This window comes from Rattus norvegicus, chromosome 19 (genome assembly GCF_036323735.1).
Source record: "Rattus norvegicus strain BN/NHsdMcwi chromosome 19, GRCr8, whole genome shotgun sequence".
Taxonomy (NCBI): domain Eukaryota; kingdom Metazoa; phylum Chordata; class Mammalia; order Rodentia; family Muridae; genus Rattus; species Rattus norvegicus.
In genome coordinates, this window is record NC_086037.1 from 70,634,486 (window position 1) to 70,652,980 (window position 18,495).

General features: G+C 49.0%; 1 protein-coding gene across 6 annotated transcripts in view; it reads right to left on the reverse strand.

Moving 5' to 3' along the window:
• The window catches only part of Pcnx2 (pecanex 2), a 150,630-nt gene that overhangs the window by 18,246 nt on the left and 113,889 nt on the right, over positions 1-18,495 (reverse strand). For 5 of the 6 annotated variants that reach the window (NM_001427189.1, XM_063278079.1, XM_063278080.1 and 2 more), the window contains 5 exons: positions 17,549-17,607; positions 14,587-14,802; positions 5,007-5,260; positions 3,181-3,414; positions 375-496 (listed from right to left, as the gene is read on the reverse strand). In NM_001427189.1, coding sequence (NP_001414118.1) covers positions 375-496; positions 3,181-3,414; positions 5,007-5,260; positions 14,587-14,802; positions 17,549-17,607 — 885 coding nt within the window. Of the gene's footprint in view, positions 1-144; positions 291-374; positions 497-3,180; positions 3,415-5,006; positions 5,261-14,586; positions 14,803-17,548; positions 17,608-18,495 lie in introns of those variants that run through there. The other variant, XM_063278082.1, reaches the window with a different exon arrangement.

Genomic DNA, 18,495 nt, shown 5'->3' on the forward strand with positions numbered 1-18,495 from the left:
AAAGTGCAGGAATTACAGGTGTGTGTCACCATGCATGGTCTAGGTGGTGCTGGGGATAGAACCCAGGGCTTCGGGCATACTAGGCGAGCTTTTACCTACCTTCTCAGCCCAATTCTTTCAACCTGGAAGGTCTGAGACCTGGAGCCCCTGAGTTCCAACTGCTCACAGTAATATTTCCAATGGAACGGTCTAAAGTTTACGATGACAAGAAACATTCTGCAGTTGCCCCAACCTGATTCACAGAGTAACAGCACATCTGGAAGGCTTACAAGGAGGCCGGGTTTGGGATACTGAAAACGATGGACAGGATCTGTCAAACATAAATGCCAGGCACCTGCATAAGCCCAAGACATCCCAACCTGTCCCAGGAATACCTCATGGCCATGTTGTGTGCTGCTGTTCCCAGAGCTCGCCTTCCCAGGATGCACAGGGCAAAGGAGAGTGTCACCAGAGCTGAGTCTTCATCACTGTCCACATGGTCCAGGGTCTTGGAGAGCTGGAAGAACAGGGATGAGAAGGCAGCTATCACCCTGGCTCTCACATATGAGACGGAAGCAGGCTTCCCTGGGGACACTGCAGCTAACCCATGCTTCTGAAGTGACTCCAGAGTTGGGGGAGCCTCCTGTGCTGCCCATGGCAGTTTCTCTCATGGTTGGACACATGCAGAAAACACTGCATTAGGAAGTTTTCTCATTGGTTTCATGATATTCCCAGCAAGAAGCAGTTAAGGATGAAGGGGTTTTCTGGCTGACAGAAGAGACACAGCTCTTCATGGTAAGGAAGACGCGGCAGCAGGAGAGGGTGGGTGACTGGTCACAGGAGAGGGCAGGTGACTGGTCACAGGAGAGGGCAGGTGACTGGTCACATGTGTGCACAGTCAGGGGACAGAACTTGAACAGGATGCAGGTCTGGGTTATGAGGCCTCAAAGCCTGTGCGGTGGCTTGAATAAGAGTGGCCCACACAGGCTCACATATTGGAATGGTTAGCCAAACAGGGGTGGCACTTTTGAGGAAGGACTGGGAGGTGTGGCCTTGCTGCAGTAGATAAGACTTCATTGGAGGAAGTGTCCCTGAGGGTGACTTTGAGGTTGGAAAAGCCCATGCCAGACCCAGTTTCTCTCTCTGTCTGCCCGTGGATCAGCGTGTAGAAATCTCAGGGGCCTCTCCAGCACCACGTCTGCCTGCGTACTGCCACACTCCCCACAAAACTGTGAGCGAGTCCCCAGTTAAATGGTATCTTTTGTAAGAGTTGCTTTGGTCATGGTGTCTCTTCATAGCAATAGAAGAGTGACAAGGACATCCTGCTTCCACTGATCCAATCGGTCTAATGAGGCTGCTCTATAGCCTTCCCAACTGTATCAAGTGTTCAAACATAGGAGCCTGTAGGGGAGACATCCCACACTCAGACCACAGCAGGTGCTTTCCGGGAACATGGCGGTAAAGGTTAGGTCTGATGAGATGACGCTCTGGATTTCATATTATGACATATATCATATTATGCATACATATTTTTTTTTCTGCTTACAAAGGGGATGGTATAGGGCGAAGGAGACACATCAAAGCTTCCTTTTCTTTTTCCTCAGCTACCATATCCCTAGGCTGATGCTGGCTCCCTGACTCTGAGAAGTCAGTGCTGTGGCTTGGTGTCTTCTCCATGGTCTGTGTACGTTATCAGCTACTGAGGTTGCTGCTTTAAGCCTCCCTCCTACACTATTACTCATGCACTTAGCCTTTAGCAGGTGATGGGGATGGACGTCCCATCCCGTGACTCTCGCTGTCACTTCTGGCTGTGAGCAATCGGTACTCTTGGCTTCCTCTGAGGAGGCAAGCTCGCCTTCGGGTGCTCACTCAGCCCGTGGGCACTGCACTGGGAAACGACCATGACGGGAGCAGCCTGGGCCATCTGATGGCTGAGCAGACGGCGTGGCCATGAATCAATGTGTCCAACCTTCCTGACACCAGTCAAGAACTATGTCACACAGCAAGATCAAATTAAGAGAAAAAAAGTCAGTTTTGAGATGACAGCTCACTATGTAGCCAAGGCTTGACTGGAACTCAGTATGTAGCCTAGGATGACCCACTAGAAGGTCTTTTGCCTCAGCCTCCCTACTACTAAGATTATAGACATGAGCCACCATGTCTGACTCAGAGTATAATTTTTTTAAAAAATATATATTTTCAGGTACTGGAGTGCTTGTTTCTCAACCATAAAGACCCGAGTTCAGATCCCAAGACTTTCTGGAATAACTTGGTGGTGTACTTCTGTAATCCCAGATCTCAGAATCTGGGAAAGTAGAGACGGCTTGCTGGCCAATCGGGCTTTACAAACTGGTGAGTTCCAGGCTCAGAGAAATCCTGCCTCAAAGATAAGGTGGAGAATGATTGAGAAAGACACCCCTCACCCCTCCCCAGCATGGACCTCTGACCTCCAAGTGCATGCACACACTCACAGACACAGAATAAAATTAAATTATAACGAATGATTAATAATTATGTTTTGTTGGTGGTACTGGGCATTAAGTCCAGGATCTTGTACATGTCAGGCAAGCCCTCTGTCACTGAGCCCTCCAAATGCAAATTTACTCAATTTAACTAATGTGTGTGCATGTGTGTGTGTGTGTGAGAAAGAGAGAGAGAGAGACAGACAGAGAGACAGAGACAGACAGAAAGAGACAGAGAGAAAGAGACAAAGAGACAGAGACAGAGAGACAGAGACAGAGAGAGAACACACCCATAGGCATGTTCTCCACATGATCCTCTTGAGATGAGCTATCTCCTCACTAAACCCAAAGCTCACTGGTTTGGTACTGGGTTCCTGCCCCACCTCACTAGCAGCACCAGGGTTACTGACATGGGTTACCGACCCCCAACCCCAAAATGCAATTTTAAATGAGGACGTTTCTATGCTACACTACAGACTTAAACTATAGTGACCCTGAGCATAGTTTAAACCAGTCAGATACCTTCAAAAGCTCTGTCACTGGAGACAAAGCATACTGTTGCCTAATCAAGTACTAAACCTTTATTTGCTTCAGTGCTAAACATTTATTCCAAACACGTTTTCTCCCTCACTTCTGTTTTCTTACTGTCTACCCTGGAGTGCGGGAGGAGAGAGGAGGTTTAAGCACCCTCGCTTCCTTGGCTCGCACTCAGCCCCTCAGCCCCAGTTCCCCTCCCTACCTCCTGTCTCTTCCCTGCGCAGTACTGAATCCACTCCAGGAACACACTGCAGTAACTCGCCCGGGTGATCCCCTGGAGACACGGGACGTAGTCGTCATCGATGTTGATGTTAAACATCGCAAGGTCGCGCTCGATGTGGTGCCACTTGGCAAAGGGCTCTAGTGACTTCAGCAGGGATTCATTCTTGACCCACGAGGCGAGTTTGGGGGAAGTGACCATGTAGTATATTATACTCTGCAGAGAGCAAGTCAGATTGTGAGGTTCTGTGTCCAGTCCACAATCAGGAAGACTTCAGTTTTTGATTTACTGCATCTCAGTATGGAGGAGCTGGAAAGGTGCCTCAGAGGCTAAGAAAAGACATTGTTGTTTCCACCAAAGACATCTTTGGCTATGAGGAACCTGGGGCCTCTAATGGGTCCCTTTTGGCTCTTGGGACAAAGTAGAGGGCATGAGGTCCTTGTGCTCACAGATCATCACTAGGGAAACCAGGAATGTTAAACACTAGGGCTGTCTCTTCAAAAGAAGAGATGTGCAACCTGTTTTCTGCCGGACGGTGGGGAACGGACGCAGTTGATAGCCTGGTGACCTCTGTAATATCTGCAGGGCTGGGCCACACAGGACTCCCCAGGCTCTTATCTCAGATTCTTTCTCTTGAGACCTTATCTTGAGTGTTGTTTTTCAGTCAACAGAACCCATCTTTACAGAAGAGGTCATATGTACTTAGAAAGGAGATTCAATATGAGGTCATACTAGACTTTGTTGTATACATGGGGTTGAGATCGACATCCTCCAAAATTTTGCTGTGCTTAAACAAAGACTCAATAAACTGCCCTGGGCCAGGCTCTGGAAGTTTGAACCAACACTGGCTACTGAGCCTTCTTGCCTCATGCAGAACAACACTGCTGGCCCTGGGGATGGCAGAGACCCCCACAGGACAGCATCCATCGAATGGTGGAGCTCTCAGTAGGCCTGTCACCATCTATAAACGCCCTATGCCCAGCACAGGTCCATCACAAGGACTTTCCCTGTCCTCTCCTGTCCTGCCAGTCCCTGCTTCCTAGAACGCACCTCAGACCAGGCCCGCACGTGGTACCCTGGGTCAGAATTACATTTTTCCCTACAGGGCTTCTGAGCTGCATATATATTCTTCTCTTCCTTCTTTCCCATCCCCCTTCCCTTTCTCCCCTCTCCTCCCCCCTTTCTCATTCTTTAAACCACTGTACTTCCTAACCTTTGGATTGAGTATTTGTTAACAGGTTCTCTTCTAGCCTAGTCCGGAACTCTCAGTGACGCCAAAGATGACTTTGATCTTCTGATCTGCCTTCCTTCACCACCCTCACCGCCCCCCCCCCGCCCCCGAGTGTTGTGCCTACAGATGTGCACCACAACATCTGGTTTTATGTGGTGCTGGGGATCGAACCCGGGTTTCTGTGCGTGCGAGGCAAGCACTCTGACGACTGAGCTAAATCTCCAACCCACAATCCCGGTTCTAAGTTGGACCATTTGCCCAGCATCTAATGAGGTCGTGTCACTCCAACATGGGGCCTGCTGGTGCTTCCTGGATATTTAATTCGCCCATCATGACAAGCGCCCCCTGCTGTGGTTGAAATGGATAGACAGTCGGGGTTGCAGCCGGCCTGTGGTACCCAGGCTCAGGTTAACACAAAGCCCTGCTGGGCTTTTCAATAAAGACAAGGTCCCCGAGCCCGGCTGCATCTCTCTTGGCAAGCTGGGGAGAAACCTCTGCCGGCCATTTTGGGTGGAGCCAGGTCTCTCATCCCCGCCTCCCAGGCTCCACCCACAGCCCTGGGAACCGCATCACGCACCTTGATGTAGTAACGGATGAGCACCCTGCGGAGGTCGAACACGTGCAGCATGGTGGCCGCGTTGTTGTCGATGATGCTATAGCCCTCCAGGATGTACTGTGTGCGCGTGATCTCCCAGGTGAGCCAGCGGAGGTGGAAGGCGGCATTGCAGGACAGCAGGTGTGGCAGGTGGCCGGGTTTGCAGCAGCAGCAGCCTCTGTCATCCTCGTCACCCTCCATGATGGCCTCCACCTCCCTCTGCTGGCAGTAGGTTCCTGGCCAAGGACACAATAGACGCTAGGTTACACGGAGGTCAGAAGGGGGCAGCAGATGCTTTGGAACTGGAGTTACAGACGGTTATGAGCTGCCATGTGTTGAGAGGTGAACCCAGGTCCTCTGGAAGAGCACCTAGTGCTCTTAGTCACTGAGCCAGCCATCCGTCTAGCCCCACGAGGTGTCTCTGTAAGGTGCTAGAATCAGGTATTTGTTCTTAGTCCAAAGCAGGCCTACCACACAGCCATGATTCTCAGAACCATCAACTTTTCAGGTGTGTGCCTATGTGCAGGTGTGTACACACATTCCTCTCTCTCTCTCTCTCTCTCTCTCTCTCTCTCTGTGTATGTGTGTGTGTGTAGGGAGGTGTGTGTGTGTATCTGTATGTACCTATGTGTGTGTATCTGTGTGTAGGTGGGGGTGTGAGTGTGTGTATCTGTGTGTAGGTAGGGGTGTGAGTGTGTGTGTATCTGTGTGTAGGTAGGGGTGTGAGTATGTGTGTATCTGTGTGTAGGTAGGGTATGAGTATGTGTGTGTGTGTGTACCTGTGTGTAGGTGGGGGTGTGAGTGTGTGTGTGTATCTGTGTGTAGATAGGGGTGTGAGTGTGTATCTGTGTGTAGGTAGGGGTGTGAGTGTGTGTGTATCTGTGTGTAGGTAGGGGTGTGAGTATGTGTGTATCTATGTGTAGGTAGGGGTATGAGTATGTGTGTGTGTGTATCTGTATGTAGGTAAGGGTGTGTGTGTGTGTATCTGTGTGTAGGTAGGGGTGTGAGTATGTGTGTGTGTGTATCTGTGTGTAGGTGGGGGTGTGAGTGTGTGTGTGTGTGTGTGTATCTGTGTGTAGGTAGGTAGGGAGGCAAGACATTAACCTTGAGGCCTCAGGAGCTCTCTACCTTGTTTTGTGACAAGGCCTGGAGCTCACCAAATGTGCTACATTGGCTCTGCCTCAGGTGTGTGCACTGCCCGTTCACAATCATTCTGACTTTCCTCTACTCTCCGTGTTTTTGTTTTGGGATATATAGACTCTCATGGTGGGCACGGACTTGCCGATGGAAATTTGGAGAACCCTCTCTGTCTTTGGCGAGACAACCTGAGGTTAGACACACCTGCCTGGAGCACCTTCCCAGGCGAATAACAGAATGGAGACCAGAGGAAAGGAGGAGGAAGCTTTTAAACACATCACAGCAAGACAATGATATAAACCATGGAAGAAAAACAAGGCAGGCCAGCTGGGTCAAGAACAAAGTATGTCAGGGTGTGAATGAAAACGGCATTCTGCTTAGGTCAACCTGAGCCACATGCACAAGGATGGCACCCCACCTTCTCAGCCAACCTGGGAAGAAGAAAAAGAAGGAATTCATAGCCTTCCATTCCTGTTGGCTTTAACTCTGCCTCAATTAAAGGCTGCGCTATGTGGTCTCAAGCCCAGGATGATGGTTAGAGAGAAGGGAGAGCCCACTGCACTTACCACAGTGGGCTAACCTGTAGCTGCCGCTAGGCTCCCCTCCCCCACTTCCCTCCCCCGCCATGGGTCCATCTTAATCTAATGATTACAATCCAAGGCTGTGCCCCTGACTCACTTCATTTATTGGGGCTTTTTACATTTCTCTTTTTGAGGGGTGCTCCAGTGTCATGGTGTACATATGGAATTCAGAAAACACCCACCCAGTGTCCAAGGTTTGAACACTGGATGGCCTTGAACTGTAGATGATAGCCAAGTAGGCAGAAGACTCAAGACAGGTGGCAAGGGGGCAGTCCCCAGAGCAGCCAGGTGCCCACTGGGCAGGGTTACCATGGTTACCAAGAGATGCTGCTACCAGGCTGTGAGAGCTTCACTTTTCTTAGTCTGAGGTGATTCACAGAGCGTGCCCCTAACCCTAGACCACCCCCACCCCACACTGAGATCAGGGCATGCTGTAGATTGTGGACCAGGTATGCTTCCAAAGGACTTCCTGTAAGAATTGGGAAGGAAATGGCTCCTGTAAATGGAGGTCATGTGTTTTCTAACATTTTTATAAATACTTGGAGGGAAATAGAGATTGTAGGCTGATGCCATGGCGTGCCTTAGTTATCCCCTTGCAGAAGGATTTATGGTTGAAAAATGATCTTAGTCTGGTGGGGGACAGTGTACAGAATCCAATACACTAGAAGTCAACAAGACCAGAGCACCCTGCACATAGGATCAAAAGACTGGGCAGACAGTCTAGAAACCTACAGGAACCCAGTTAGCAAAACCTTGGCTGGTGTCATGGAGTACAGGAACCCACAGTGGGGTGTCTGGAATCCAGGCAGCATTGGAGAGAGGGGCAGCTTCAGCCCAGACCCCAACATAAACAGCCACTAGCTAAAGGACACTAAGCTAAATGACCTGACTCCTGCTTCCTAAACCTTTCTTCGCTCAAAAGGCAATGACCGCCCACGTGGCTCAGTGGGCGTAGTGCTCGCCCGACACACACAGGGTCCTGGGCTTCAGCCCTGGTACCCACAGGGCATAAAACCAGATGTGCTGGAACATGCTTGTGACCGGGCAGTTGGGAGGTGAAGGCAGTTTCACCGAGGGTTCAAGGCCTTCCTCAGCTGGTGAATTTGGAGTCAGCCTGAGGTGCGTCAGACCCTGATTCAAAGAAAAGAAAAGAAAAGAAAAGAAAAGAAAAGAAAAGAAAACAACAACAGCAAAAATAACAATCCAATAACCAAACGGTAGATAAAAAGACATGGGCTAGTATTGTTTTGAATGGGTTTATAAAGAGTGTTAATTATACCTGATGAAATCTAGATGGCTTCTTGGTGCCAGTGAGATGACCCAGTGGGTAAAGGCTTTGGCTACTAAGCCCTAATAACCTTAGTTGATTCCGGGACCCACACGGCTGTGCTCTTGGTGATGTCAGCGTCTCCATGCGATCTCTGGTCTCTCTCCCAGCATAGCCAAAGCCTGCTGGCTCCCTAGCTCCCACCCCCAGGCTCCATACCGTCTTGCTTTCACGGTCAGTTTCTGCTGCACTTCCTAGCCCCACCCTGGAGCAACGTTGGATCAGTCGCCTCTAAGCAGTGACCTTGAGAGCCTAGAGGAACGCTGGCCCAATGTGTGTGTGGGGGGGGAGAAGACACGAAAGGACGTTAAATGTGTCAGGATGATTTATAACTCGTTTGCTTTCTGAGCATAACAGAAAGATTTTTTTAATAACTTTTTTTTTTTTTTTTTTTTTTTTTTACTCTGTAGAGTCTGCGGAAATTTGCTTAGCATTTAGACACGGCCCCTTAAGAACAAGCTTTTCCTGGTGTGGTGCTGGATAAACTAGATTTTTAAGCGTGCTGTGATGCTTTTAAAATAACACCACTGTTTTTCAAGGTGAAATTTTGTTTCTGGACAACATCCATTTAAGTGGCTATTATCAACTTAGAAAGGTGACATTTGCGTGTCTCATGGGATGCACGGGCCACGCTGGTCATGCAGGTGAGAGCTTCTTGTTCCAAATATACACCGTGGCAGCTCCCCAAAGCCACGTGTTCCTTAGGATAGAAAGCTCTGTGTCCCCACAGTGAACCATACCACCAAACGGAAAACTTGGTACAATTGAGCAGATTCAGAAACACCAGCAATTCTCATAATTGAGAATGGGTAGGCATTTAAATCTACGTGAGTTATTTCACCAAAGATCATCTGAGGTGCCTGTCTTACTGAATTCTAACTCTCTGGGGAAGAGTTTTCTCTCCCAAAGCTTTTGCTGCTGGACCTCGATGGGGTCCAACAAGCTGGGTGCACAAGCCTGACCACAGCCCCTTCCTGCTTGGTGTCCCTGACCTTAGCCCTTAGCTATCTGTTGCATCTTGTTATCTGTCACTGACTCTGGGGCAGTGGCGGGCACAGAAGAGGCCCGGCAGCCTGCCTTGCCCCAGCTTCCCCTCAGAGAGCTGTAACACTTTGGTTGATCTGAACATACCTGAGTTCTGAGAGACTTTTTCCTCCCAGCCACGCAAAGGATTCCCCACCAGCTGCACCCTGTATGTGGACCTATGCAGACAGGGAGGTCTGGTCTCTTAGAATGAAAAACTAGTGTCTTCGATGTTAGGGGAGATGGCTTAGTGGGAGCTGTAGGAGCATGAGAACCTGAGGCCTGACCCCCAACGCCCACATAAGAGGCAGGATGTTGAGGTGTGTGACTCATGCCTATAATCCCAATGTTTGGATGCAGAGACAGGACAATCCCTAAAGCTTGTTGGCTAGCCAATCACCACGCTCCAGGTTCAGTGAGAGACTGAACAACAATGAAAGTAGTAATAATGTGCTGAACCACTGAAGAAAACACCCAATGTCAACCTCTACCCTCTACACACATGTGCACACATACACACACAGGTCATACACACCTGTGTAATGCATGTACACAAATGTCACACAGTGCAAACATACACAGGAATGTCACACACACATGTGCAGACACGAGAATGCACACATGTACAAACATACACACAAATGTCATACACATATGCAAACATACATACAAATGTCACACACATGTTCAAACATACACATGCATGTCATATACACATGTGGAAAGCACACAATGAAGTCACACACACATGAAAACATACACACAAATGTCACACACACGTGTGCAAACATACACAGGGATGTCACACACACATGTGGAGATACACTTGTCATATGCACATGTGCAAAGCACACACATGAATGTCACACATGTGTAAACATGCATATGAATGTTACACACATGTGTGCATACACAGGGATGCCACACACATGTGAACACATACACACACAGGTCACACACACCTGTGCAATGCATGTACACGAATGTCACACATGGGTAAACATACATAGGGCTGTTACACACATGTGCAGACACACACACAAATGACACACACTTGCGCAAACACACATGGATATCATACACACAAATGTACACACACCTACACACAAATACATTTAAAAAGTGGAATTAATCAAAGCTTCCGTGCATGCCAGGCAGCCTGATGCATGATGAAATGCATAAATCTGTAATCATTGCTGGGAGTAAGGCCTCCCTACACACACTCCACTTACAGGCCGGAAGAGCAGCAGAACCAGCTGGACTGTGAGGAGGAGGCCTTCCTAGTTCACGGGTCATTCAAAGCTGTCTCCTCACAAGGCTTTCCTGAGTGCAGGATGCTAAGGTGGCAGAGACTCTGCTAGTGCCATGGGACACGCCCTGTCTACCTAGACGTGCCACACACACCAGCAAACCTTAGGCTCCTCTACTTAGGAAGGCAATTGTACGAGCATCCACTGGAGACAGCATTCTGTTTTATGGACGAAGTCTGGAACCCAGGGAGTTAGAAGCTCCCTGAAGCTACCCAGACATAAAGCATAAAGCCATGATGAAGAGTCAACCATTGCCAAGATGAGGCGAGTTCTAGAGAGTTTTAGTATCAGTGGGAGGGCTGTATGTGGATCTCCAGTGAAGATAAAGCTTTGGGTTGGATCTGCTTTGGATGAGCTTAGGCTACGTGGCTATTTTCACTCGTCCCCACGGGCCAGTGATTATGGGGTCAGCCAAATTGTGAGAAGGCTGATAATATCTCCCATAGACAGGGGTGTAAATCTTGCTTTTAGCTGTTTTCTGGCTGCACCCCTACTGTATCTTAGGTGTCCCTTCTGAGAGGCCCACCAAGATGCTGATCTGATAAAATGGCCTGCAGGGTGGACCACATTAAAATTTGAAAGGGTTCTGAGAAAATGAGATTTAAAACTTTAACAGCAAATAGACTTTGAAATGTTTAGATATTCCTTACTTCAGTCTTTCCTTATTTGACCTCCTTCCTGCCCTCCCTCCTCTTCACTCCATTCTTTTCCCTCCTCCACTTCCTCCTTTTCTTCTGACCTCCCCCTCTCTCCTCCTTTTCCTCTCTCTAGTCCTCTCCATCTTCCCCTCCCTCTTCCTCCCCTCTCCCCTCCCCTCCCTCCTCTCCTCCCTCCTTCCCTCCTCACTTCTCTCCTCCCTCCTCCTCTCCTCTCCTTCCTCCTCCTCTCCTCCCTCCTTTCTTCCTCCCCTCTCCCTTCTCCTTCCTTTTTTCTTCCCTTTCCTCCCCTTCCACCATCCCTTTCCTGCCTCTCTTTCCCCCTCCCCTTTTCATTTCTATTTCCTTCCCTCCCTCGCTTCCTTGCTTCTTCTGCTCCCCTCTTCCCTTTCTATTCACAGTAACAACCCTTGATGTGTTCATCAAAACTTGCCTCCCAGGGGTTGGGGATTTAGCTCAGCGGTAGAGCGCTTGCCTAGCAAGCGCAAGGCCCTGGGTTCGGTCCCCAGCTCCGAAAAAAAAAAAAATTAAAAAACTTGCCTCCCTCTCAATAGCAGCCCAGGGCACCCCATCTCCAGTGGCCACTTTGTCTCCTCTTCCATCAACCCCAGTGGCCATTGCCCACTTTCTGGGCTCTCAGCGCCTTGGTGTTGTCCTGGGATCCTGCTTCCTCTTTCCCCATTTTTTGCTTCACTCCTTTTGTAGCCTGGTCAAGCACTGTGACCTCTGTCACACTCTTGAACATGTAAGGACTTGGAGCTTCCTGTCCTTGTTTTCCTTTTCGACACTCCCTTGGTTAGTCCCAATCCTGCCTTCCATGCTCACACTCACAATGCTGGCTGCCTTAGGGAAAAACCACACTGCAGTGTTTACACATCCCTTTAAAGTTGTCACCAATGGACTCAGTGAGCTTTCGCGCATTCCAACATACACACCCGATTCCCCACTCAGCCCATTCATCTGATGTCAAGTCCCATGACAGTGGAGGACTAGTGCAAGCCTGACATCAGTGACAGGTTAGTGCCATCCCACACCAGCCATGACAGGCACCGTGGTGGGGATTTAACCACTGCTTTGCTGCTCCCTTGAGGCCAGCCGGAGTTGAGTCCTGAGTTAGACAGTTAAGGGAGCAGCAAAGGTCCCTGTTGTGCAAATCAGGTGTAGAACTCGGCCAAAACCACAAGACACCTGCCCCATGCTGCTAAGAAAACCTTCATTCCCGGATGCTTTTTTCCATAAACCCTTCTTCTCTTGTGTTAACCTGGGTCGATTTCTGTAGCTTGACACTAGGACCTCCTGTTAATGTGATGCTCCTCTTCAGGGTGCTGCGGTTTGAGAGGGGGAAGACAAGACTCTCTCTTCCCCACGATCCCAGGTTGCTGGCTTCCTTCTCTGGTAGATTTCTTTCTTCCTAACAAACTGTAGCCCTGTGGTAGAGCACTTGCCTGGCATGCATGCAGTTCTGAGTTTGATCTCTGGTATGAGAGAGGGAGGCAGGCAGGGAAGGTAGTGGAGAGAGAGAGAGAGAGAGAGAGAGAGAGAGAGAGAGACAGAGACAGAGACAGAGACAGAGACAGAGAGACAGAGAGAGACAGACACAGAGAGACAGACAGAGAGAGAAGACAGAGAGAGACAGAGAGAAAGAGAGACAGAGAGAGACAGAGAGACAGAGAGAGAGAGAAAGAGAGAGACAGACAGAGAGAGAGAGTATGTGTTGGGGGAGGAGGAAGGGAGGGCTAATCAGTTGTGAATGTGCAAACAGCTCCCATTCCTTCTACTGGCTTCCTCAGTAGATTTCCAGAGAGAGAGAGAAAGATAGACAGACAGATAGACAGACAGACAGACAGACAGACAGACAGGTGATAGATGACAGATAGAAATGTTTAGACATTCCTTACTTCAGTCTTTCCTTATTTGACCTCCTTCCTCTCCTATCTAATAGATAGAAAGATAATAGATAGACAGATAGACAGATGATAGGTAGACAGACAGATGATAGATAGATAGATGATAGATAGATGATAGAGAAACAGACGGATGCTAGATAGATAGATAGATAGATAGATAGATAGATAGATAGATAGATAGATAATCTACGAGTGCTCTCTTTGACTGCCCCAGGCAATGCCCAAGTAGATTAAATTTGACCAAAATAAAACCCAATCTTTCAGAAAACTGGGAATTCAGAAGAGAAGTAGAACGAGGAAGAAAAAATGCAGAACAACCCCAAGGAGAAAGCTGGCCCTCCGTGGGAATACTGGAATATGTGTGGCAAAGAGAAACAAATCCAACAACAGTCCTTTGGGGTCAACTGGGTTCTTCCTCAGAACTTCAATTTTGTTTAGCTATGGGGTTTTGAGGTCTCTGTGTTTAAAACTATGATCTAAGTCTGTGTTTAAAACTATGATCTAACTAGGTCAAAGAAAATCTACTGTAGGGAAAGGTGTGGGATCCGGGCAAGTTAGCCGCCATTTTCCCCTCAAGATGTTGCTACTGCACTGATCTTACAGGCTGTGGTTGACTGGAAAAAGAGAAAGCAATAAACCAAAGCAAACTCCCAGGAGCTTACTCATGAAGCCCCAACCTCGGTCACGTAGGAACCCTCTCCTCTCCCCCCTCCTGTTTTTGACAGGTTTTTTCTGTGTAGCTCTGTCCTGGAACTCACTCTGTAGACCAGACAGACCTTGAACCTAGAGACTTGACTGCCTCTGCTTCTTGATTAAATACTACTGGGCTTAAAGGCATATGCCACCACCGCCCAGCAGAAACCCCCTTCTAAATTTTACCCTGTGAGGTTCCAGAAATCCAGTATGTTGTGGTGACATTGGTCCCTAGCAAGCCATGCCTCTCTGTCACCATAACCCAGGGAAACGTGGTATATACCACTTCACGCTGAGCTGTCATTGCATTAATTACTTTCCATGATGCTGTGGTAAAATAACTCACTTAAGAGAGGAGAGGCTTACTTGGGCTCTTGGTTTGAGGGGATACAGTCCACCAGGGTGGAGAAGGAACATCAGTAGGGATGGCTTTTGACCACAGCGGTGAGGACGCTCCCCTCTGGGTGGATCAGAGAGTAGAGGGTAGATCAGAAGGGATCATTGTTTCTCTAGCTGACTGTGGTGGGCTTTTGTCAGAATGCCTGGCCAAGAGCAGAGATAGCCTTAATTCCCACACAGAGGAACAGTCCCCAAGTCTTTTGCTCTGGGCTTTTTTTCTTTAAAGAGTCACTTCATTTTGTTTTGTGTGTGTGTGTGTGTGTGTGTGTGTGTGCGTATGCACACGAGAGTTCAGGGGGCCACAAAGGCCGAGTAGCATCAGACCTTCTGGATCTCGAGTCAAGTGGTTGTGAGCCTCACAATCTGGGTACTGGAAATTGAATTTAGGTCCTCTACAAGAGTAGTACATGCTTTTAGCGACCGAGCCATCTCCCCAGCCCTGAAGGAGGCTTCTAAGCAGTGCTCTCCTCGTGATGACTGACCCAACCCCCCGAGTCTCAGCCGGGCTGCAAACAAAGGGAACCCCTACCTCGGAACTCCAGTCCTCGAAGCTGAAAGGTGACCAGACCGTTTCCGATTTCAATCAGGTGGACGAAGGCGTTGAGGTCGTCTGAGGCCAAAATGAAGCAGTCACCTGAACTGTAGTTGCCCCAGCGGCCAAGAGCCAGGTCTCCACAGAGCGAGTCCTGCAGGGTCCGCGTCAGGTGCTCGTAGAAGATGGAGTTAAGGCTGCCGTCATCACTCCCTGAGGCAGGATAAGAAGGTGTGCGTGCTCATCTTGTGCTCAGACCCTGAACCGGTGCGCTGCCCTCGGGGTGAGGTCGGAGTCTTTACGGACACTGAGACCTCCTATGCCTTCCCTCTAGACCAGGCTGTGACCTTTGGACAGATACATTACTGTCCAAATGCAAATTCCGTACACAATCCTGTGTGGGGCTCAACGCTCTGACCTTGGGGGCTGGCAGGGCCTGCAAGACTGAGGACCCAAGTTTGTCCTCCAGGACACATGTTTTAAAAGACAATGCTAGCACCAGGAAAACAGAGGGAGGTGATCTCAGGGGCTCTCTGGCCAGATACCCCAGCTCATTGAGCTAGTTCCAGTCCTGTGAAAGACCCTGACTCAAAGAACAAAGTCAGACTACTTCTGAGGAATAGTACTTGCCTACACACACACATACACACACATACACACATACACACACGCGCGTGCACGTGCATATACATACACACATGTGCACACATGTACACATATGTACACATATGTACTCATAAACACACACACACACACACACTTTTGAACTCTAGGCCTATATCTTACTCCTCTACTTATCATGTCCTGTCTCAAATGCTCCCTGGCTTCCTTGTACACAGAAGAATGTTGGGGCTATCTCACTGTGCAGTTATGAGTAAAACCATCGCAAGGCAAAGCCAACTTTACATTCCTCTTCAGTAAACCCTAGATCTGGGCCTGCCATTCCCACAGCAGCTGTCCATTTGTGTCTCCCCAGCAGGAACTGAGAGAGTTCCTTCTACAACCCAGCCAGGGTTAGACTGTGAATGGCTGTCCATTGGTTAACACTCAATGTGCAGTCAAGAGCCAGGGAAAAGGAAGGGTGCTGGAAGGAGAGAGAATCAGGATGCCCCACTTCCTGGTGGAAGGCCAGGGCTGTGTGTGGAGGGGTGGACTGAGGTGTGTGCTGCATTTCCATGGTTTCCTCCTCCCAGGCTCTGACTGCAGCTCTCCCCCTCTGGTTGCCTCACAATGAGGCCTACGAGCTTTTCAAGGGAAGACTGGAAAGGCCAAAGAGAAACCCCAGGACCTTGACTGCAGGGGCAGGAAACCCCTGGAAAGCCAGGCAGGTATGGAATCTCCCTGAAGGAAGACCTAGCAGTAAAATTCAAGGCATCTTGTGTTTACCAAAGAGGAGACATGTTCTATGAGGTCATCCACATTCTGCACCCATGGAAAACAGAGCATGAGGCTGGCCTCAGCATGGAGAAGCTGTCCCTGAGCATTCTATGGGGAGGAGGACTAGGGTGTTGCTAAGAGACGCGTGGGGGCGGGCGGCTATCAGACACGGAACCCCTGACCCGGTGCTGGCGCTGGCTGGTTGGAGGCTGAAGGGATAAGCTGAGACACGGATAAGCTGTTTATGATTGACGGAGGGAATTGCTGATAAGGCGTCTCCACGTACCAGCCTGCCGGCCTGCTCCGAGGTCTCTGCCTGTGATGCATGGGCAGGCATCGAAGCCCTGATTAGAGGCTAAAGTTCCTGCACTTTTAAAGAGAGCCCTGGAAGAGAATCAGCCCTTCTGACTGTGTACATTGTGTATACTCAAACACAATAAGCAAAGGCAGGAATTTGGCTCAGGACGCATTTCTTAGCACACGCTGCCCATGCATCTGTATAATCGGGGAAAACGAGACACTTATGGTTAGCTGGACGCAGGATGCGTTTCTGAGGCTATGTGCCTGATGATCTTGCTGTGTCACTGAATCCCATGGCTGCATGCCAGTGACCGTCCCGCTTCCTCCCCTTCCCCTTCCCCCTGACAGAAGGTCTCACAAATACTAAGGCCAGCTCTCTCCGCTGCTTCCACACTTTAAACTCTGATTCTACACTAAGTGTGTTCATGCTGTCCTGGTATAGATATCCCCATAAAGACAGTTTCACTTCCACATGTTGGATTTACACAGGGGAAAATGGGATGCACTTGGCGGTTGCTTTCTAGATTTTGTGCATCTGATCTTTACAGGGACTGGTGTCCTGCGGTCTGATGCTTGGGTGGTACTGGGTGGTAGTGGTTGCGAGCTGCAGCTTTGTGTCAACCCTGTGAGCACAGATCCCAGGAAGGAGCAAGTGACATTCTGGGGTGGACTGTGCTACAGAACAGGGCTGGGAGGCAAGTCAGAGTGGCTAAAAAGGAGATTGACTATAGAAAGAAAAACCTCAAAGGATTTTCTACCAAGTGACTCCAAGCTTCATGTTGTGCAGTTTCTGATGTGTTCTTGATGCTCCGTCCTACGATGGTTTGTTACTATAAAGACCTACACAGGGACATGCTTTTGTTTGTTTTCAAAGACAGGGCCCCACTATGTCACCAAGGCTAGTCTGGAGTCTCTGGCCCTCGTGCACCTGTTTCCTGAATGCTGGAGTGTACGTGCATGTGTAACCATTCCCAGCTCAAAGGACATTTTCTTCAGACACCAGCTCTAAGGTTCAAAGTCTGCTTGGTGTCTACCAGACACAAACAATTTAAAGTGTGCTCGTGGAGTAACTGGAAACAGTACTGACCAACTCAGCTTATTTCTAAAGCAACCCTTGGGGGAAGTGATGGGCCTACTTGCCCAGGTAGGTCCTGTAGTCTGTATTTACCGAACGTGCATTGACTCCGTCATGGCCGCACAGACCGTACCTAACACCTTCTTTGGTGTCTATCTGCCCAATCAAAGAAACACCAAGTTTGAAGAGAGTGTAAAAAGCTCTTACCTGGGTCTCTTTCCATTTGCACGGCCAGCCTTGTGTTGGAATTATCCACACGCTGTGTACTAGAAGGGGCCAGAGAGAGGTGAAAGGTAATGGTTAGATCCCTGCCCTTAGGGAGCTGGTGCACAGAACAAATGTGAGATGGGTGGGCAGGTTGTTTACAGGGCAGAAGCACCACCCCTGCCTGCCAACGCTGCAGAGGGAGAGAGGAGTTGGTCACATCCACCCAGCACTGGGAAGTGGGGTCACTCTGACCAATTGGAAAATCTCTCCAAGGCACAGGAGAGTGGTCCTCAGCCTTCCAAACGCTGCAGCCCTTTAATACAGTTCCTTATGTTGTAGCAACCCCCAAGCATAGAATTACTTTGTTGCTACTTCCTAACTATAATTTGGTTACTGTTATAAGTTCTAAGTATCTGCAACTCTGCAGATACTTAGAACCACTGGCTTAGATGCTCAACCCACGGGTATCCCTGAGACAACACCCATCTTTCCTGCCACGATGCTTCATGACCCTTGAATGTGAGAGTGAGCTCTGCTTGATCAGCGGTCTTTGTATTTCACACAGAGTACTAGTCTCGCCAGCCTTTAAGTGATAGAGGTTGTCAGTAAGATGCCACCGAAAACTCTAATGCTTAGCTGTGATAAACGTGGCTAGTTCACATTGTTAAGTCCACTCTAAGAAAGGGTTGTTTTGTTTGTTTGTTTGTTTGTTTGTTTGTTTGTTGTCAAGACATAGCAGCATGAATATAAGGTTTATGTACAGGGTCCTGCTTCTGAAGGATTTCCTACTAGGATATCTCCCAGGAAGAGAGATAGCTGCATGTGCATGTACATGTGTGCATGCATGTGTGTGTTTGCATGTGTGCAAACACATGTATGCATACATGCATGTGTGTGGCATGTGTGGTGCGTATGCATGTGCCTGTGCATATACGGGTGCAGAAGAT